The sequence below is a fragment of the Ixodes scapularis genome, unplaced genomic scaffold, assembly GCF_016920785.2.
Source record: "Ixodes scapularis isolate PalLabHiFi unplaced genomic scaffold, ASM1692078v2 PGA_scaffold1__304_contigs__length_218370807, whole genome shotgun sequence".
In the NCBI taxonomy this organism is placed as follows: Eukaryota; Metazoa; Arthropoda; class Arachnida; order Ixodida; family Ixodidae; genus Ixodes; species Ixodes scapularis.
In genome coordinates this window covers 17,147,490-17,169,716 of record NW_024609846.1, presented here as the reverse complement: position 1 = coordinate 17,169,716, position 22,227 = coordinate 17,147,490, and the positions used below count along the sequence as shown (strand labels likewise).

The following is a 22,227-nucleotide window of genomic DNA, read 5'->3' as shown; positions in this document are numbered from 1 at the left end:
GGAACAAACAACACTGCCACAATGTGTAGCACCACGTAAAGATCGGTGGTCGGCCGAATTCAGCTCGGCCACCGATCCCCCACGTGTTGCTGCGTATTGCGCGTGTGTAGCTCTTACACTAGCGGGTGTATACGCCGAGGTCAAAAGTTATAAAGGAACACGATATATATATTATTGAACACTAAGCGTCGTACCGCGTTCCACGCGGCGGCGTGTGTTTCCAGAACACCTCCGATTGGACACATTTCGTTTCTTGTGCATTAATAAGACAGGTAGGAAACGCCAGAAAGCCAAGGTGGAGTGGTGTAGGAGTTCGAAGAAGACGACGAGCTGAATGGCCGCGTTGGAAATGGGCTCCGTAAAGGAAATCTCAACGGCTAAGCCTAGCCGGGAATATTCTGAAACTATTTCTGCTTCTGCCCCCTCTGCACCAAGTACAACGGAATACAAGATTTTACTGCCACCCCTTCCCAACGGTAAGCTGCTCGAAAATTCACTGATTCTTCATGGGGACCCATCAGCCCGGCCATACCGCATCGACGATTTCGGTCCTGCTTTGAAGAAAATCATCAACCCAAATGAGCTAGCTTCGCTTGGGGCCTACCAGTACAATCATGTGTGGCTGCTCACAGTGCGTTCTGCCAAGGAAAAAGAAAGACTGCTGCAGCTCCGAGAGATCCATGTAAAGAACAAAACATGTTTGATAATAGACGGGAGCAAGACTGCGCTGTCCATGAAGGTGCACTGGGTTCCAACTACCGTCCCAGATGCAAACGTGGCCAGCGCGTTCTCTACGTTTGGAAAAATAAAAAGCATCGTTCGAGACAAGTGGCACTACTCCGGCTTCGGGGATGTGGAGACGACCACAAGAATACTATCAATTGAATTGAACGAAGGTGTGACTGCGGACAGCTTGCCGCATCAGCTCAGGATTTTAGGAACAACCGTCCTTGTCTCCGTGCCTGGCAGAGCACCGCAATGTCTGCGATGCAGGCAAGTCGGACACGTCCGAGGCCAGTGCCGTGCTCCCTGGTGTAGCGCATGTCGAAAATTCGGCCATGATATCGAAGACTGTGTCCCAACGTACGCCAACCGAACGACTGCATCTCTCCAGATTCCTGCAGACTACTTGATGGACGCAGAAGAAACAGCACAAACAGAGGTTTCGGCAGAAGTCAGCACCGCTCACAGGACAGCCTACGTCGAGGCAGCCTCACGGACTGAGAAGTGCGTAGACAGGTCGGCGTCGTCATGCTCTGCAACGAAGGAGACAGTGAGCAATATTGTCATCACCAACTCTTTCAGTGCTCTCGTTCCTGAAGACCAAGCTGAAGAGTCAATGCAACCAGAGGAAGAGGCATCCGAAATGGACGAAACCAGCGACAAAGAAATGCTCGGGAAAAGAAAGGGAGACGAAATTCTGTGCACCACAGATCCTGCCTCAACATCTCAATGGGAGCGGGCAGAGTCAAAGAGGAGAAGGAAGAGGAGAACAAAATCTCTATCTCCCAAATCTCCCATCACCGATCAGGATTCCATCCTGTCCGGCCACGAGGACCCGAAGAGTCAGTAAGAGACGCTTCACTTTGCTCCATCACCTAATACGTTCAATGAACGACGATTCTTATGGTGCTTTTACAATCGGGACTTTTAACGTAGCCAGCCTTATAAGTCAACGCCGTAAGGTATGGCTGAAAGAGATTCTTTATCAACACAAAATTGATATAATATGTCTACAGGAAACCAAAATCTCAACTAGGGAGCAAGAAATTGATCTTGTCACCTACTTCCAGGATACATATTATTGTTATCACGCTCCATCCTCTGGCCTAAGTGCTGGGACCGCTATCTTTCTGCGAAAAGCCTCACGCCACTGCAGTTTCGTTGACTGTGAGCTAGCAGCAGATGGTCGCACAGCTGCCATAGACGTTTTGGTTGGCGAAGAATTAGTCAGAATAGTTTCCATCTACGCACCAAACAACTCTTCGGATCGTTTAACGTTTTTCAAAAGCTTACGTTTAACTTTAGACACCCCAAGTAAAGTTATCTTAGCGGGTGACTTTAATTGCGTACTGTCGCGGAACGATTGCACAACTTCTGGATGGAAAAGTGATGGAAGCATAGTGGAGTTGAAAAACATTCTTCATGACTTCGACCTCAAGGACGCGACAGGAGACATAAAATGTTTTGATCCCAAATTCACCCATTGGCAAGGTGCTTCTCATGCGCGGCTTGATAGAATTTACATCTCAGGTGAAATCCCCAGTGACAAGATTCAATATACTGCGAATCCCACTCACCTCTCAGACCATGCGCTAGTGTCCATCTCGTTTAAAAGACAGACAGATCGCTCCACACGTAGTTCAGGAATTGAATCTTGGAAGATGAACAACACAATTTTGGAAGATGAAGTATTTCGCGAACAAATTCGTAAGGAGCTAACCGTTCTAGCCGAAAGTGAGCCAATCGACGCTTGCAAATGGGAAGCGTTCAAATCTTATGTGAAAGTGCAAGCGGTCATCCGAAGCTCTGTAGAGAGTGCACGAAAAAAGGCCAAAGAACTAGCTCTCGTAAATGCTTTACGATCCCTCGTCACTGAAGAAGAACGACGCCCAGGCGTATTTATTGAAGATATTAAGAACATAAAAAAACAATTGCAACAGCTTATTGAACAGCGACACTGGGGAGCGCTCATTCGAAGTCGAGAGCTGACACTAGAACACGAGGAACAGCCATCTAAAGTTTTTCACACATTCGAAAGACTACGACGCAAGCGTAATGCTATCACCGCGGTTCATCATAAAGACTCAATAGCATCTACACAATCAGATATATGCGCTGCGTTTGAAAGCTTTTATGGAGACCTATTTGCAAGGACGGAAACCTTGTCGGATATTCCAGAGAAGGTGCTCTCCTTACTCCCTAAGGTTCCAGAAGAAGCGAGAGAAATAATAAACTCTCCCATAACACCGAGAGAGATACAGCGAGTGATAAAAGAGCTCCCTACAAACAAGAGTCCTGGTCCTGATGGCATTGGTGCTGAATTTTATAAAACAATTGCGGATATTGTTGGCGCTTCTCTCGTGCACGTATTTGAAGACATCAGGAAACGAGAGCTCCTGCCACCGTCAATGACGAAAAGTCACGTAGTATTAATACCCAAAAAAGCCCGTAATGAGGGAGCACCAGAAGTATCCGATTTTCGTCCCATCAGCTTACTTTGTACGGATTATAAAATTCTTACAAGAATACTGGCACGACGACTCGAGATAGGACTTCGTCATATCGTTGGAGACCACCAGAGCTACGGCTTCAAAGGTCTTTCCATCACACACAACCTTCACCGGATGCGCATCATGTGCGAAGCTGCTGAACAAGGTTATGCACACCTAGCTGCGCTTCAGCTAGACCTAAGTAAAGCATTCGACAGAGTCGACCGGAAGTTTCTATTTTCCCTTATACGACACTGTGAACTGGGAGATTACATTGAGAAATGGATTTCGATAATTTACACGGACATTACAATGAAACTCGTCATCAATGGGAATGTAGGAACCTCTATTTTTGTGCGCAGATCAGTACGGCAGGGCTGCCCGCTTTCGCCCCTTCTGTTTTTGTTATATTTAGAACCACTCTGCCGCACTGTACTTCACAATACTTCGATCGCTGGATTCCAATTTTCCGAACACGTCCTGAAGTTTCTTGCATATGCCGATGACATTACCTTTGTATGCTCATCTAAGAAAGAAGTGCAGATTGCTCTTGAGCTTGTAGAGAGCTATAGCAAATACTCCGGTTCTTCTTTGAATCGAAAAAAGTCTTGCGGTGCCTGGCTCGGAGACTGGGGAACCAAACCTTCTAAGTTTATGGGTATTCAGTGGTCAGAATCAGCGACGACCTACTTGGGGACCAACTTAGACCTTCATGGAGGTGCGGCGTCCTTATGGAAGAAACGCATCGGAGCACAAGGAGCGAAGCTATTTCGATGGAAATCCCGGCACATTTCTTTTTTTTACAAGAAGCTACCTGTGCAACGCCATATCATATCCAGCCATCCTCTATTCTGCGCAAGTGATGCCCTTCTCTACTGCCACGGCAGACAAAGTTCAGCGTTCCTGGGCTGTTCTTATATGGAAATCGTCCATGGAACGAATGCGACGTCAAAACCTCTTTCTAAGTCTTGCAAAAGGAGGCTTAGGTCTCATCAATGTCGGCCTAAAGCTCGTCATTCATCGTTTCCTCTTCTTCCGAGATCAGCAAGACCCCTTCATACTGTCTGCATTTCACCACCTCGGTGCGTCGCAACTTATGGCATGGCAAGTCACCACTGCTACCCCTACACCCTTTTCTCGAGTGCTTTTCTTTTACAAAGAAATCGCCCAGTCAATCCGCCTGCTGCAAAACACTTTTTCGTGGGACTTTCTTCTGAAAAGCAACCGTAAGCAACTGTATTGGGCTACAGTCTCCGCGCTGATTCCTCTTCCGCTTTACAGACCCTTGAAGAACCAGCCAACCGACAATGACGTATTTAATCGTCTAAAACGTTTGCCCGTCGCCACATCATCGAAAGACTTCTTTTTCAAGTTCCACACGGAAGTGCTTCCCGTCAAAGTGTGGCAGCAGGCCAAGGGTTTCTTCGTGCCATGGTCACACAATTGTGATTTATGTGGTAAAGAAGAAACACTCGAGCATGTGTTTATTTTTTGTTCCAATGCAGAAATATTTTGGGCCGAACTACAGTCTTTCTTTGATCTGGACTTGCAGATTAGTTGGTGTACCTTGAAATTCCTACGACGGCACGACCAAAGGACGCTGACTGACCTGACTGAGATAATCATGGTTTTAGGCCTACATTCGCTAGACATGACAGAGTGCACACTGAACCCTAAACCTGCGTGGCGACACTTTGCTAGCAAATTGGAGTGGACTATTAGAATTTTAGAACCAGTAGAAATAGAAAAAGATCTGAGAGACACTCTGGTGAAAGGTCAGAAGGTAGCACTAAATTTTCATGCCTCAGGAAGACTATCCGTCGCCTTCGCATGTGCCTCACTCTAATACACTTTTAACATCTTTGAGTGTAATATACATCCAGAGGCGAGTTTACTATACTCTTTAACAATGTTGTAACTTTTAACTGATTTACTTTGCACCTGGGTCATTTAATGCAATGTCTAACATATCTAACGTTCTTTTTCTGCTCTAACATATGTATATACCTCATTTCCTTCATTCTTGCTACTTATGTTTTTAACATGTAAATAAACAACTGCTTTAAAAAAAAAAAAAAAAAAAAAAAAAAAAAAAAAAAAAAAAAAGGTGGAGTGGTGTAGAGGTTAGCACACCCGACCGGACATTGGGAGGCCCAGAGTTCAAATCCTGGCTCCGCCGTTTTTTGGCTTTCGGCGGGTTCCTGAAAACTTTGATTCCTTTATTCATTGGATGAAGTACGGTTCATTCATCTGCACATATTCGTTTATACCCTCCTCGGAGACCACGTACGATGACGTGAAGTGCCCGTGTTGTATATTCAATAACGTGGCTCTTGATTCTCGCAGATGATGATACCGTGTCTCTAAAAGCTCATAAACAAAGAATACTACATGTACACGGGGCGAGACAAACAGTGGGAGGATTTCTGGAGCACAAACGAGCACGTACCACGTGACACTAAGCGTCGTACCGCGTTCCACGCGGCGGCGTGTGTTTCCAGAACACCTCCGATTAGACACATTTCGTTTCTTGTGCATTAATAAGACAGGTAGGAAACGCCAGAAAGCCAAGGTGGAGTGGTGTAGAGGTTAGCACACTCGACCGGACATTGGGAGGCCCAGAGTTCAAATCCTGGCTCTGCCGTTTTTTGGCTTTCGGCGGGTTCCTGAAAACTTTGATTCTTTGATTCATTGGATTAAGTACGGTTCATTCATCTGCACATATTCGTTTATACCCTCCTCGGAGACCACGTACGATGACGTGAAGTGCCCGTGTTGTATCTATCTATCTATATATATATATGTGTGTGTGTGTGTGTGTGTGTGTTTGTAACTGGTGTGCCACTTTTACGCTCTGCGAGCCAAGAATTGTTCGATATAATTTAAGGCTTTTCTTCCCTATGTCGGGTGGATCGACGTCATGGCTTTGTTGAGTTTCTAGTACGATTTTCTTTTACTTCATTCCATAATTTTTTTTAGCATTTTGTACTTCATAAGTATTTCCTAATTATGCACAGAGCACACGACAACCGCCGAGAATAGGCTGTTCCTGCTCCTTCACGGCTGTCATGGTGTTTTTGGTGCCGAACATTCCTGAATTAGCCTCGTGTAAAACAGACGCGGTCGCTTGCTGTTTGGGAACAGTTGCACTTCGGCCGGTGCAGTGAATCAAGCTCCGTGGTACCTTTTTTTAACGTTTTATAGGCACAAGTTCGCCTTATAAAATATTTATTTTAAGTTTTAAATTCATCTCATACTGTCATCCTGTGACACGATTCATCTGAGATTAGGATTATTACTCGTTGGCCTATGATTTGGGATATTAGAATGTATTTTAATTGTTCTTTCTAGTTTATCTGTCATGCCACTCATATTGGTAAATCTGCAGTTATCATACTGGGACTGATCCCTCGTATATCTAAACGTTTTTGTGAGTGTTATATGCATACATAGGTTATTCTCGTCTCTAATTATATCTAGAATAGTGCTTCGATTGTATGGTATGTGCGCAGCGCACCCGATGCAGCAAAAATAGCGATCATACAGGAACATTTTGTGCGTTTGGGGTATGACAGATATATGCCTAAGATTTTTTTTTTATAAGTGTGAATGCTTATTTATTCATAAATTCATTAAGTGGTATATAAAAGACGGCTATCCCAAGGTGTAGATATTTTTGCAAAATAATGCCCAGTGATATTTACGCTCTGAGCTTCTGTGCACAGTGAATAATAATGCACCTGCTCGTTTGAATAGGAGTGCTATTTTAACCCTCACTATCAACATATGCCATCATCAATGACAAGAATTCAGACATCTGTAAATCAATCCGAGCATAAAAATTTTTTTTTTTTTAAATAATTATGTTAAAGGACAACTCCTCTGCATTTTTACCGTATTTGGTGTGTGATGTATTTAGTCGAAGTCGGCGACCCTGAATTACGAGATATAATTTGTTTTCTGGTAGTGTGTATAGTTTTGTAGATATCGCGAATCCAAGTATCGTTACGGCGGCACGGCGAAACCGAAACTACCGGCTGAAGCAGCCTGGCAACATTGATACTAGTGGCGCGTCGTCGGCATGACCTAGTTTTGGTCCCGCGCTCCCGATCCGACGCACCGACAATGTCGGCTCAGTCGCACGTGGAGTTTTAAAACAGAAGGTAAGTTGCACATTTTCTTTTTCACCGCTTCACTTTCTTGATATGCACCAAATGTAGTAAGTTTTAGTCTCCATTTATAAATTTGCCAGCCAAAAAGCGAATCCAACTGCTATAAATATTACGCGGTCAGTGCCGGCGCAGCGTAACTGTATTTGTTTCTGCCTCGCGGACCTAGACAAAAAGAAATAATGGGAGATAGATGGACATTTGTATTCACAAGCGGTCTAAGTTGTTGAAGCTAAGGTGCCTTTATGTGTACGCTAGTTAAATCAGCCGCGACCTGCTGCGTCTGGCCGATCGTGCTGGAGCAGCACGATCGGCCAGACGCGAACAGCGACGGCACCGCATCATTCTTCAAAGACGCGTGTTTCGTGGAGAAACACGCAACAGTCAGCAGCCGCAGATCCCGTGTATAGGTGTCTGGCGCAAAGTGCTGGGAGCAGAGCTTCGCGTCGGAGCTCGGAGTCGACGGTCTTCCGAAGTCTATCCGGCAAACGGCACCGACCCACACTTTGTGCCTCTTCCGGTCTCTTGGGAACTTGTGGAACCGCATGTCCATGTTGTGCACCGGATTGGTGGTGCAACCCACAGCACTACAAGCCGCGCTCGACATTGCCCAACGCGAGTCCGGCAAGTCTCTCCGGCTCCACGACACGCGCGTGAGCGAGCAGCACCGCTTCGCTCTCTTCCGCGCTGTCGCGAAAGCAATGCTGGAGTTAAATTAACTGCCTGGACGCTAATAAAAATAGGACAACACAGGATAACGTGGTAAGCAGCTCTTGCCGTCAGCAGATTCGCAGAATGCCACGGGAAACGAAGCGTCCGCGGCGTCCGTACGAGAGCGTAGGACTAAACCTACGTCATTGCCCAGTGTTGCTTCACTAGCTCACCCGGTGCCAGCGTTGCTCACCCGCTTTTGGGCCGCTAACCAAGCCGGGAGAACATTTTTAATATTGGCTTTAATCGGCAATGCGGCGTCGGTTTGACGTGATATTTTGGGTATGACAGTATTTTGCCCCCCTAAAGCGATATCAGTCATGTCGATAGGGTCGACTTTTTGAGGGGAGTTGCCCTTTAAGTTAAAAACAAGGTTGAATAAGATGCTTATTTCTTAGCTGAGAATTTTTGTTATTTTCTTTACTTCGTTTTTTATTATGTTTGTGAAGTATTTGTACTTCGTGTTTCAGTACGTTTTACGTTTTATTACGTTGCGCCTCAGTACAGAATATTAATATTTATGGGCATATAAATAGACCTATGACCAAAAAAAATATTTCCAGATTAATAACTACTTTATATAGCAACTGGCCTAATAAAGATTGATCCTAACGGTATCTTCAGCTTTTAGCCTCACGCTCCAAAAATACCAGGAACTTTTGCTCTGTTTCAGTACAGGAATGATGTTTTTAAATTATCTTGATTTTGTCGCAATATTATTGATCAGATTGATTTGAATAATTAAGTTGTCAACTGTTGGAATCTTGATGTATTTGAAATCCGGTTAAATTTATTGCATAGTTAAATTGCTCGGGTTCGTAAATCAATATTTGTGATGTATACTGCTGTGTGTAATGATCTTCTCGCGTGAGTTGTCGATTTTTGCAGTTAATCTTAGATTTACTTTTCCTTTTAATTTTATATTCATTTGATCAGCTGCTTAGCTAACTTCTTAGGCATGGTTAAATATTACTTAATCCTCACTTCGTTTCGTTCAATTGTTTTGCGTGCATTATGAATATTCACGGTGTTTCTATATAGTGCCTTATATTCACAACCTGTCTCACAAGTGTAGTGTGCCATCAGTCATTTAGATGGCACCAAATGTTTATAGTGCGTGTTGTTACAACTAGATGGCGCCACGTGCCTGACAGCGGTACGCGCTGTATCTGGATGCTTGTACATATTGCAAATATAACCACTCTTGACCAAAATTCCGAGCTGGCGTGACGTGTCTTTCTTTACCGGTGTGCCTGGGTCCGAGCCACCGACCATCTCGCGTCTCACGCGCCACGCAATGTAAGCCTTTCTGTATCATTACAGTCTTTCCGAGGCGCTGTCTTTGTCGTAGCTTTCATGTCTCTTCCCATCCCTTTCATAGTGGCCCTCCGCGATCACTACATTTTGGCGACGAGGTATTTATTAATTTTTCCATTTTAGCCTCTCGTGAGCTTTTGATCAGACTCCGTGCCGGAGATGAGTGGTCACAACACCGGAATGTATAGTTTTCTTTTGTGTGTTAGTTGATGTTGTAGCGTTCAAATGTAAGGTCATTTTGAATATTTGCATCCACCGCATCGTTTCCGCATGAAATTTAATACATAAAATACTGTCGACACATAGCGTAACTGCTGCCGTTTTGAACGTCAACGTTCCATTTCGAAGGTCAGTAGCGTTAGACGTAACGCGTTCGAATGGTTCTTTTGCTCTTACGCATGTAGTGTGCACAGCACGGAAGCGTCCTCCTCTTTTTCATGACTCAGGAAACTGTTGTCGTTTTCAATTGGGGTTAAATTTTTATAATTCTTATTAACCTTTGAAGCATTGTCTCGCAGCGGTAAGACGATGCCGACGGCTTCGCTACCGACGGCACCAGCATTTCTTCCCATGCCTCGTGGCCCTGCGCTGCCTTGGCTAAGTTGGAAAACGTCGTTTTTGAATTACCTTGTGGCCATAGAGGCCGATGAAAGCTCTACGAAGCGCAAGCGTGCACTGCTGTGGTCGTTGCTTGGCTTTGAAGGCCAACGAATAATTTCAACATTTTCTAAAACTGTTCCCGCCAGCAGCGCGGCCATTTCTGAATTTGACGAACTCGTAGCGGCACTCGATGACCATTTTGCTGCCAAAGTTAACGTTATCGTCCAACGCAGACAATTTCTCGCCCTCGTCGAGTCCCCGGGAGAAAGCGTCCTCAACTACCTCAGTACACTCAGGCAACTAGGTTCGTTTTGTGATTTTGGTGAGTCCCATGAAAACCGCATCGCGGAAGTCTTTTTGACCGGGTTAACCTCATCCGGGGTACAACATCGGGTAATCCAAGAGTCAGCGGGAGCTTGACAACCTAACCCCGAACGCGTTGTGTTCCTAGCACAGCAGTTCGAACAGGCGTCTTGAGATTGCGATCGGTACCGCCAATTTTCCTCTAGTTTTCTGCGTTCTGGAACGCCGAACGCCCTTCAGATCGCACAAGGGGCTTCCATTCGGCGTGAACAAGATGACCGACGGTGGCACGCCGTTTCCTCCTCTCCCGCAAATGTTTCCTCCTCGTCGCGTCACCAGTCGCGCGCACATATCCGCGCTTTCGTCAGCCGAACGACGCGTGATGCTCCACCTGGCGCGCAAACTCTTGGGCGCGGGGCAGAGTCGTGTCAGTTCTGCGGTCGTCGACCCCGTACACGTGAGGAATGTCCTGCTTCAGGAATGCCTTGTTTTTCTTGCGGCAAACTGGGTCACTTTTCAAATGTTCGCCGGAGTTCTTTATTGTTTTTTTTTCCCGATCGGGTCTAGAGGTGGGAAGAGACCAAAGGCGTGATGCCTGACGAGGTCTCTGCCCCTAACAGCTCTAGCACAGCATCGCAAAATAGCGCAAAACGTTCACGTAAGAAATGCCGTCAAGACAACATGTTGTAAGCACAGGCACATAAAAACAAGCATAGCAAGCAGCCGCACAACGGTTTTGTCAGAAAATTTAAAAGCCTGAGCGGAATACATAAATATCAAATATGAATATGATTTATGAAATTGCATAGGTTTGCGAACACAGTGTCACTGCCTACCAAGATTTCTTTTAGCTTTTCTTTTTTTTTTAATTGTAGTATATTTTATAGCTCTCCCCCGTCGTCAGCTGCCGCCGATCGTCTTCAGCTGGCCTTTCCGCCGGGACGTGGTCGGGCCGCCGGTCGCCGGTACCAGCGGCTTGGAGTTGGCCGTAACCAGACACCCAGCCATGGAATCGTGACTTTTCCTGGCGAGGTGGAGCAGCAGCCGAACGTTTGCACTGTCGGATCACCGGAAGTCCCTCCAAAAGAACGCGCTGAGTGGCGCCCACGGAATTTCAACGCAGATGTACAGTCAGGGACAAAAGTCTCCAGGACACGCGAGCTTCGACTGAAACGCATTGCTCTGCCATCTGCCGGTGGGTCGCCTGGTTTCGAGATCACAGAAAAGCGCATGCGCGTCCTATCTATGCCTGCCAACATGTGCGCTTTCCCGCTCTTCTGCGGCGCGGCGCCTAACTCGGAATCGGGCGCGTGGTACTGCCTCGGAAATTGCGCTTACTGACATGGCACATATCAAGCAAGAAGTCACGGCATCTCAACTGAGCGATAAGCTCAACTGGTTATAAAGCAAGGTGCGCTGACACGGCGAAATGCGGCGAAATGCCCCAGGCGGTATCTCGAGTTTCGGAATGTGTAGCAGACGCTCGTCAGCCGCCAGCGCTATCTCCGAGGAGGTACCACGTGCCCGATTCCGAGTTAAGGGCCGCCCACACTAGCGAGAAAACGCGCCCGGCGCGCCGATAAATTGGTTAAGCGGGAAGATAAAGGGCGTGTCTCTGCACGTGCTCGTGGCGCTGACTGTGCTTCGGCGACATTTTGTTACTTGCCGCGATCGGCGTGCCACGCGCGTTTTCTCGCTAGTGTGGGCGGCCCTTTAGTCACTGTGCCGCAGAAGAGCGGGAAAACAGACATGTTTGCAGGCAGAGTAGGACGCGCATGCGCTTTTGTGTGATCTCGAAACCAGGCGACCCGCCGGCAGATGGCAGAGCGATGCGTTTCAGCCGCAGCTCGCACGTCCTGGAGACTTTTGTCCCCGACTGTACAAGTGGATGGATTCAAATTGCCTTTACTCATTGATGCTGGTTCTGAGGTTTCAATTCTGTCTGTAAGCAGGCTTAACAAAATCCAACCCAAGCAGCACATTTGGCTAAAGAAACCGCCGCGCATTCTTGTGCTTTACCTCAGAGGTTCTATTTCTGCCATGGGATGTTTTCAGACCAAAGTCGGCTTCAAAGAGCGATCCGCCGAGATGCTTTTCTACGTCGTTCGAAATGGCCGATCCCTGCTGGGGACAGATGCCGTGCATGAACTTCGTTGCATTTTGTGGTGTAGTCCACTCCGATGTATCCATGTCAATTCAGCGGACTCTCGCGCAGCCTTCCCGGGCCATGTTAAGTCAGCCCAGTTCTCTACCGAGTCCTTCAAGTGCTCCCCGCAAGCGCACCCCAAAATCGTCACCTGTTCTCGGCGATCAGCCGACCACCTCATCTGTATATTACTCAAGTAAAGGTGTCTTCGGAGACCAGCCTTCAAGCGATCCGTGTGCGTCGCAACAGAGTCCACATTGAACGCCGGTGAAAGATGTTTCTAAACTGCCTTGTGGCTTTGAAGAATTCGAAGACTGACACTGTCACTGTCCGGCCCCAAGTTCCGTCGGTACAGGCCAAACTACACCGGTTACCGATCACTTTGCGTGGTGCTGTAACTGCAGAAATCAAGAAGCTCGTGCGCCAAGGTGCTATCGTGCGCGTAAACGCATAAGAATGGGTATCCCCCATCGTAGTAGTCAAAAAGAAAGACGGTGGGATCCGTATGTGTGCCGATCTCAGGGCGGCGAACCAGGCAGTCGTAATAGACTCTTTTAGCTCCCCCACACCGATGAACTCCCTCAGTGGAGCACCTCATTTTTCAAAGTTGGACTTTGCGTCCGCATATCACTAGGTCCGCCTCGACCCGAAGACCTGTGATTTAACCGCGTTTATTACCCATGAAGGGCTTTTTCGTTTTAAACAAGTTTATTTCGGTCTGGCATCTGCGCGAGCGGCCTTCCAACAGGTCATGTCCAAAATCTTGAATCACTGTTGAGGAATCCAGTTCTACCTGGACGATGTAATCGTCTATGGGTCGTCTCACAAAAAGCAGGATGACAATCTCCGTCAATACTCAGATGTATCAAAGAGACCGGCATGAAATTCAACAAGAAAGCAATTTTCTGTGTGTCCGAACTTTCTTTTCTTGCCCATCGTCTGTCTGAGGAGAGCCTAGCACCCCTTCCGTCAAAGATAGACTCGGTCCTGAATTTTCCAGTTTCATCAGAACCTTCACAGTTGAAGGCCTTCCCAAGTCTAGATGAATATTACTGTAAGTTTCTCCCGCACTCTGCTACCCTCGTAGAACCCCCCCGTAGGCTTCTTTGTAAAGGGGAATCTTTTGTCTGGTCATCTGAATTGGAGGCCAGTTTTCGAAGTTTAAAGTCCTGTCTTCAACAGGCACCGCTTTTTGCTATGTTCGACACCAATCTTCCAGTCGTCGTCTCGAACGACGTATCCTACTACGGGCTAGGAGCTGTTCTCTAGCAACAGCATGGAAAGCAGCTAAAGACTGTTGCTTTCGCTTCGCGCTCGCTTACTGAAGCAGAGTTAAAGTACTCCGCAGGAGAAAAGGAAGCTCTCGCAATCGTATGGGCCTGCGTAAAGTGGCATGCATGTCTTTGGGGTCGACACTTTGATATTCACACCGATCACCATGCTCTTGTCACATTAAGGTCCACTCAACGGACAGGTGTCCCTCAACGACGCATCAGTCGCTGGACGGCTAGACTTTTCAATTTCCATTTCACCATGAAGTATCGTAAAGGCAGCGACAATGCAGTTGCCGACGTTCTGTCCCGTCTTCCGGTCCCAGATACCGAAAAAGGTACGGCTTTTGAAGAGGAAGTAGTTTCAATTGTCTTTGCATGCTTCACAGAGAAAGAATCAAAAGAAGAAACTGCAAAAGATTCTGTGTTGCCAATTATCATGACATGTATTTCCAACACATGGCCTGCAGAAGACAAGTTGCCAAACCATATTTGTTGTGAGAGACCTGCTGTCAGTTACAGATGCATTGTTGTTCCAGGGAGAGAAGATAGTGGTTCCGTTCACCCTCCGCGACCATGCAGGTCATTGATGTAGCACAAGAAACACACCAAGGTATATCGCACACCACCAGCATCATCAGGGAACTTTACTGGCGGCCGCATCTAAATCAGCATGTCAGGACCAGAGTTCAAAACTGCACAGTATGTCAGTCAACAGATAAGCCTGCAAAGGCATCCCCGCACCTCTTCAACCAGTTGAATTTCCCACTCGTCCATGGGTAAAACTTGGTAGGGATATTGTTGGTCCCTTCGAACGAGCTCCTGCTCAGGAAAGATTTTTTTTACCACATTGGTAGATCACAACAGCTAATGGCCTGAAGTGGCACCAGCCCACAACGTCACGACTGCCACAGTCATAAAGTTCTTGAAGTCTGTCTTTGCCCGCGAGGGTCCGCCACAAGAGGTCACGACAGACAACGTTCCACAATTTATTTCAAAGTAGTTCAGCGATTTCTTGAAGACGCATGACATCAAGCATGTAAAGTCATCCCTCTACCATCCCCAAGCTAATGGGCAGGTAGAGCGATTCAATCGAGTTATTAAGTCTGTCATTCAGTCGGCTCTCGTCCAACATCATCCGCTTTCTGAAGACATTACTGAATATCTCGGTGTTTACCAAAGTACTCGTCATGCAGCGGCAGGAGAAACATCAGCATTTTTTCTACAAGGTCGCACTCGCCGAACGCGACTGCATCTCCAAGTGCGAGGGACCCCAGAGTCCGCCGTCCATCCACATGTCGTTCAGGAAGGACTTCCTGATAAAGTCAAAACGTATCAAACAAAGATAAAAAAAGTGTTCAGATCCCAGGCGAGTATATCAGCACCCTGCTTTTGGTCCTGTTCAATCGGTGAAGGCGTTCAAACCCAACATTAGAGGAAAAAATGGGCAGCAAGTACGCTCCACCGCAACGCATAAATAAGCAAGTAGGACCAGACACATATAGAATAGATGACGGAACCACATGGAACGCTGTCAAGATAATACGTACAACATTCAAACCTCCACAACATCAGCTTTGTCTTATGGATGGCGATATGTTAACAACACCGTCCAATGCGGCTCCAGCTTGAAGTCTGGGCCAAGTGCCACCTGAGGGTCCGACACCTGCAACTCGGCGTGCTGCGGCCCCGAGTGTCACTCCTGTCTTTGCGGCCTCTGCTGCCGTTCCTGTTTTTGCGGCCCATGCTGCCGTTCCTGTTCTTGCGGCCCCTGATGCCGTCCACACCGCAGCGGCTCCCGGTGTCGTCAATGTTACTGCGGCACCCGGTCCTGACCATGTTCTTGTGGTGCATGGCGTCGTCCATCGTCCCGCGACCCCTGGCGCTGCCCAAGTTCCTGTGGCAACGGGCGTCGTCTATCGTCGTGCGGCTCCTGCAGCCTATGTTCCTGTGGTGCCTGATGCTGTCCATGTCCCGGCGGTACCCGGTGCCCTTCCCGTTCCTGTTGTACCCAGTACCATCCCTGTGGTACCTGGTGCCGTTCGTGCCCCTGCGGTACCCTGTACCGTTCAAGACGCTGGGGTTCTCGGTTGCATTCGCGCCACTCCAGTCCCCGGTGCCGTTCCTGCTTCCAACTCCCAAGTGGCCTTCCGCGCCCCGTCGGTTCCTGTCCTGCCTGCCGTTCGGGCCTCCAAGGTCACTGTCGAGGAGGGTCCTGAACCTCCAGTTCCCTTAAAAAGGGGCCCTGCAATCATATTTAAGCGTTTACTTTTTTTCTGGCTTCCACGTCTCTTGGGGTTCGGGCAAGCCAGCGGGCACCGAGAGAGTAACTAAATATCAGTGCGTCATATTTTAACCGGACGACGCGGAAACCTCTTCCACCGACGAGGGCGACCCGGGGTACCGAAAGCGCGCAAAATGTGACGTCTTTGGTCCTGGGCTTACTACTGGTCAGAGCCGCTAAAAGCTTCGTTTTAATCGAAATACAAAATATAAGTGGCACGAACCGTTTCAAATATTTACAAAAGTTGTTTTTGTTCAGTATTTTAGATCAGACAAGGAACGAATGTAGTTTATAAAGTACGGAAACAAGAAATAACCTGTCGACAAACCCGCCACCAAGTGGTGGAAAAGGCGGCGCATTCTAGAAAGGAGTAGTGGGATCAGGCGCCGACACGGAAAGGTCCAGGATCTACGGGGCGGCGCTGCGGTCGTAAGGACAGGAGGATCCTACCGGCTCCGAGCGTTCCGAAGGCCTTCGGCGAGGAGCTTTGTCTTGCGGTTTGGCCGTTTCGCGGTATGGCAGCGCAAAGTGGCTAACATTCTGAACTGACCTTTACCCCGTGTTTGCTGTCGTTTGTGGCCAATGAAGTGTCATGCCGAATTAGTATTTAATCGCGCAGCAAATGCAACGAGAGCCGCTCTGGCTGCCCGCTGCATACATCCTATCCAGAATATGGTTTAGTGGCGCCCTCTCGTGCCGTCGACACGGAGTGCGGAAGCCGCGAGCGCTCGATAAGCGACTACCCCTCCTCTACTTCACGGCCACTCTCAAGAAACCAAGGACGTCATGAGGGAGCTTATTTTTTGCTTGCTTTTGTAATTTTAATTTGCCTATAACTTTTAAAATAAAGGTAATTTCGAGAAAAGAAAAGTTGCACTAAGTTACTACGTTCAGTACGCCCAGGTTCGGTGCAAACTAAAAACCAGTAAAAAGCCCTTGCAGGGTCCCTTTAAAGCAGTGCTATGCTAAGCACCGCCTCAGGTAGATCTGAGCTAGAATTCGGCTATCGAAGCGAGCTCTCATCTTCCAGTTCTGCAACGACGACGGTCTCGGCGGAGTCCCTGAGCTCCGTGGGGCCAGGGGTTGCAGCACTTCACAAACCCCCGGTGGCTCGTACTTTAACAGAGGGCTTTGGAGAGAGTCCTGACGTGACGCTAGAATCATCACCAACAGCAAGTGATCGCGATCGATCGGAGCCATCCAACCGTAAGACTCCGCAGGCATCTCCGTCGGATAACCGTCGCCTAAGGCAGCAGAGACGCCTGCCGGAACGATTGAGAGACTGTGTTAGATTTTTTTTTTCACCCAGTCACACTACGAGTAGAACATTTGACATTTACAGTTATTCAGACATGCAGATTTTTGTTTTATAAGACTAGTGCTTTTGGTGCACACTTCAGTCTAAATGAATGTTTCTCGACAAAGAGCAAAGCGTCCCCGGTAATTACTGCGCCCTTATGTGTAGTTCCTTTCGTCCTTACATTCCCTCCCGTCACTGCATAGTTTTTATTTTTTGCTAGTAGTGATTGGTAGGATTTTTGTGTGCGTGAACTCTGTATTTGCTTCAAAACGTAAGCTGTTTTCCCCTGTCCCATATCAAATTATCCAACATTCATTTTCTATTATGGGAGTAGAAGATGTAGTGTGCCATAAGTCAATTAGATGGCGCCAAAAGAGATGGCGCCACGTGTCTGACAGTGGCGCGCGCTGTCTCTGGATGTTTGTACATATTGTAAATATAACCAGTCTTGATCAAAACTCTGAGCTGGCCTGACGTGTCTTCCTTTACCGGTGTGCCTGGTTGGTCCCCTCCCCTGCCACCGACCATCTCGCGTCCCACGCGCCACGCAATGTAAGCCTTTCAGTATCTTTACAGGCTTTCCGATGCGCTGTCTTGGTCGTATCTTTCACGCCTCTTCCCACCCCTTTCATAGTGGCCCTCCGCGACCACTACAGCAAGCTTAAAAAGTTAGCGAGTAGAGTCAACGTCAACGTTGTTTCCTCTGCTCCGCAAAAACTTTCCAGCTTATGGAAGCGGATGAATGGGTCATATATTCTACCAGAACGCTGCAACAAATACCACAAAACCAAGTTCATTTCCTGTGCAGAAGGAGTGATTTATTCTTTCCCTCTTGCCCGCGGGAAGCGTTACGTCGGGCAGAGGGCTCGCTGTCTTAACGATAGGCTTCGAGAACATAACAACAACGTCATTAACGCTAACTCAGGTCGTCTGGGCATTCATTGCAGAGATTGTGGATGCTCCCCTCTCTAAACAATTGCGCGGTACTTGGAAGAAGCTAGAACAAACTAACTAGAGAAACTATCGAAGCCGCTAGCATAAACCTGCTAGATGATATAAGGTTTAAAAGCGCAAACAGCCAGGGACAACAGAAAATAACACAAACGATAGGGAAAATGTGCAACTCTCAACTGATTGTATTGCTAGACCGTTCATCGCTTTTATAGACAACTCATCCACCGTTTACATTTCAAACAGCGCCAACAGCCAATAAAACACCTTACAAACACCCATCGAGATAGGTCACTTCTTTATCTAGTAGGCTAACAGATGGCGCCCTGATGCACTTGTCATTCTTCTTTTTAATAAAGAAAGCCTCTATAATCTCCCGCTGTTTTTTCTTTCGCTTTTTGCAAGAACGTTGTTGACTCCAAAATCGGCTCGCAACCACAACGCTTGCAATGCTCCGACAGATGACCCCCCGAACTGTTGCGTGCAGATAGTTTGTGCTCTCTGACGTTTATAGGAGGGTGCTGCTACGTAACTGGGCTACTTATAAACGAGTTTGAGTAGATCGTCGTTATTCCTCCGATACCGATACCATATAACAATAAGTTGTCTGTGTAAAGGCATCAACGGAGCATCGGGTGGCGTTATCAGGGTTACTAAAACGTTCTACTCAAACTCCCTATTAACCGTAAAATACAATATACATAGACTACCGTAAATTGTATTGAGGATTTGTCGGCCATAGTTTGGTATCGAAGGCGAGAAAAAATGTAACAGTTCACGATCTTTAAAACCCCAACGTGATTTCGCGTTGCTTTGTAATTTTAATTTTTTTTTAAATAAATGTATCGTTATAAAGTGTTAATTCTCGCGATATACGTCGCAAAATGTAAATACAAAGTATTGAAAATAAAAATGCAAATGCAGTCGAATGTTTACCTCTAAATGAAACCTCTCGCATTTTTGCATTGCTTATTAAGACTTAAAACTAGTGCTGCATAATTGATGAGCAAAGTTCCCGATTAAACATTATATGCATTAGTTGTGATCAGTAGTTTCTAAACAATTAATTGGTTTTGTTTTATGTTAGACAGTATGGGGAGAAATTAAAAATGCTTGCTTTACAACTTGGTTCATATTCATGAATTTTAGCAGGCTGCGCCATCGCGTTCCACGGAAAGCCAGTTCAGTATTTCTTGTTGTAATCGAGCGTTGTAAAGTCAAATTTGGGGGTTTTACCTGCCAAACCTACGACGGGCATCTGGCACGCCCCGGCGGAGGACTGAGGATTCATTTGGACCACCTGGGGATCTTTTGACGTGCAACCGAAAGCTCGGTTACACGGCGCCTTGTCCGCAATAAGCCTCCGTCATATTGCGGGCACCTCGGCCGGGATTCGAACCCGCCAACTGGGGATCCGTAGGCTGGCGCTCTCGCTTCGGAGCCACCGAGGCGGCTATAATCGAGCGTTGTAAATTTTGTAACATGCTGCAAGTATGTATAACATATATAACATATTATATAACATGTTTGAAATATTTAAAAAAAAATAATGGTTTGCCTTCTTTACGGGGGTACAGGGTCAGTTTTTAAATGAGGCTGTGTATTCCACCACGAATGTCACAGCAATAAGTAGTAAGAAAAATTAGAAATATGAGACTTTGTCATCCTGTCACTTTTTCCTTTGTCTTTTACGGTTTGAGTTTTCTGTAGGGTTCTCGCCCCAGTTTCGGCTAATTCAAGTTCAATCTCCTACCCTGCCTGTTTAGATCTGGATGAGCATCGTACCAGCGTGCGATCATGTATCACGACTGCCTGGTGCACGTTCAGGACGTCACGCTATCAGTCGTACTGCACTGGCTAAATTGCTCATCTACAGTGAGTAACAACGCGTGGCATGCAAAACTCCTGCTGTGTCAACAACTGACGATTTTATTTTTTTTTATTAAATTTCTTTTTGTTGTTTAAAAGAATGGTAAATATACACGAGCGCGCCTGCCCTCTCACAATAATTCCATAGAAATGTAGTTTTTACACTTTTTTACATATTATATGCGTGGACGTCAATGCAACCTAATAATAAAATAATTAATCAATAAATTGTGACGATTAATTGTGTCAAAGCTTTAATTGGTGCCCAGACCCACTTAAAGCATAAAACAGGTTCGCCCAAAATCCGAATTTCAGATAACTTAATGATTTAAAGGATAACACTGCATACCATTCCAGTATTTCAGCGCCTAACAGAATTGAAGTGGGAAGCATTACAAATATAATGTGTTTATCTGAAATTCATCGCTAATTTTCAATATTTATACGAATTCAGTCATTATGTTAAATGTAGTATATGTGTACGCTAGAAAACTCTGTAATAAAATTTACTCTAACGATTATCTCAGAACTTGATGTCATAATTTCAGCACTCAAGTAGTCAAGTTTCGCACGTGGTACTCAAGCTACAAGTTCACTTAATGAGCAACGTGCAGAATATAGCAATGAAAACGAAAAAGGGGAAACTCATAACGACGATATCCTATGAATTATGTCCTTTAGCTTTTGTACACAAAAGTCGAAAGTTTTTTTTTTTTTTTTTTTTTTTTTACATTTCTACGCATTTTGGCTTACTCTGGACTGCAGATGGGATCACTGTGGATCCTATTATTAAGCAGCTAGGCATTTGCTAGGTAGCCGGCTTCAGGCGTTGAGACAGCGCAGTGTATTGAACAACACATAAGTTTCTTGAGAACTCATATGTCAAAGAGCGGGCTCAAATACCAACGGATCAAGTCTTATATATTTTCGCTTCAATCTTAGCTTTGTGCTAAAAATACTCGTCAGGTTTTTTGTTTTCGTTTTTTTTTGTTTTTCTTTTAATGACAGATTTGCCGCTAACTTCGGATTCCAGAAGATGAGTCCTGGACGAAGGAGATTTCTCATTCTGTAACGCAGCGCTTCCATCTTCACCTTCTAAATGAATCAAGCACGGTGAATGAGGCGTGATACTGCGCTTACATCAGTGCCCGATTATATTTAGCCGGTGATTTCAAACGCACAAAAACGAGGAAAGTCAAAACCATAAACTTTTGGCATTGCACGTCTCATCGGGTTTTAGCGTTGGGCGGGTTCGGGCTAAATGTGAAATGTCGAAAAGGGTAACATGTTCAGTCTTGCGACATAGATATTAGCAGTTGCCGATTTTACTTTGCATTTTGTAGATACTAGCTAGAGACTTATCGAAAAGACCTCTGATTTCTTTTCAGAACATTCTAAATCTTTCAGATTTAGAAAAAAATTCAACCACCCCAAAAAAAAAAAAATTCTAGGTAAATTTTGCTTTAAGTTTACTAGCTAATAGCCCAGGTACTCTTTTTTTTTTTTTTCGTAATCGTGAGAGGGAATGTTCACTTACCGAAAAATATGCTGAGAATAAGCAGGAGACCGAAGTGGCGTGAGCTCATATTTCCTTCCCACGAGGCTATAGAACGCTGCTTTCGTTTTTGAGCGTTAGAACAAGGTTATTTCCTATATCTAAGCCACCGATGAACGGGAGAAACCTCTGGCTGCACTTACGTACAGTTAGGCAGATACTAAAAAGCCCCTTGCGAGCGGGCTTCTTCTTTTATGAGGAACGCTTGACGGCTGGTGTATCTTCGAACTAGCGCTAACGTCAGGACTCGTTCATATGAAGCAGGGAGTGGGGAGTCCATCAACGCGAATTGCCGTTATCATCTGTGCCTGTGTGCCTGAGTCACCGCGGTATGTTTAGAATGGGGAAAGGATTCTCGAAACGGCACATGATGGGTCTCTCCCTTGCTTCTCCGCATGGAAGAGTCCTGACGTCGGCGCTACTTCCAAGGTTAGCAACCAGTCCAGTGCTCCTCAGAACAAAAATGACCGCTCGCATGGAGCTCTTTATTATCTGCATGGCTGTAGACCGTTACGCATGCTGCTTACGAGCTACGCAAC

The 22,227-nt window shown here is 46.3% G+C and overlaps 1 protein-coding gene across 1 annotated transcript in view; it reads right to left on the bottom strand.

Moving 5' to 3' along the window:
- The window catches only part of LOC115329803 (enteropeptidase-like), a 43,951-nt gene extending 22,232 nt beyond the window's left edge, over positions 1–21,719 (bottom strand). Inside the window, exon 1 of the mRNA XM_040223539.1 lies at positions 21,671–21,719. Within this exon, the coding sequence (XP_040079473.1) occupies positions 21,671–21,719 (49 nt within the window). The remainder of the gene's footprint in view (positions 1–21,670) is intronic.
- Positions 21,720–22,227: the final 508 nt, after the last annotated feature.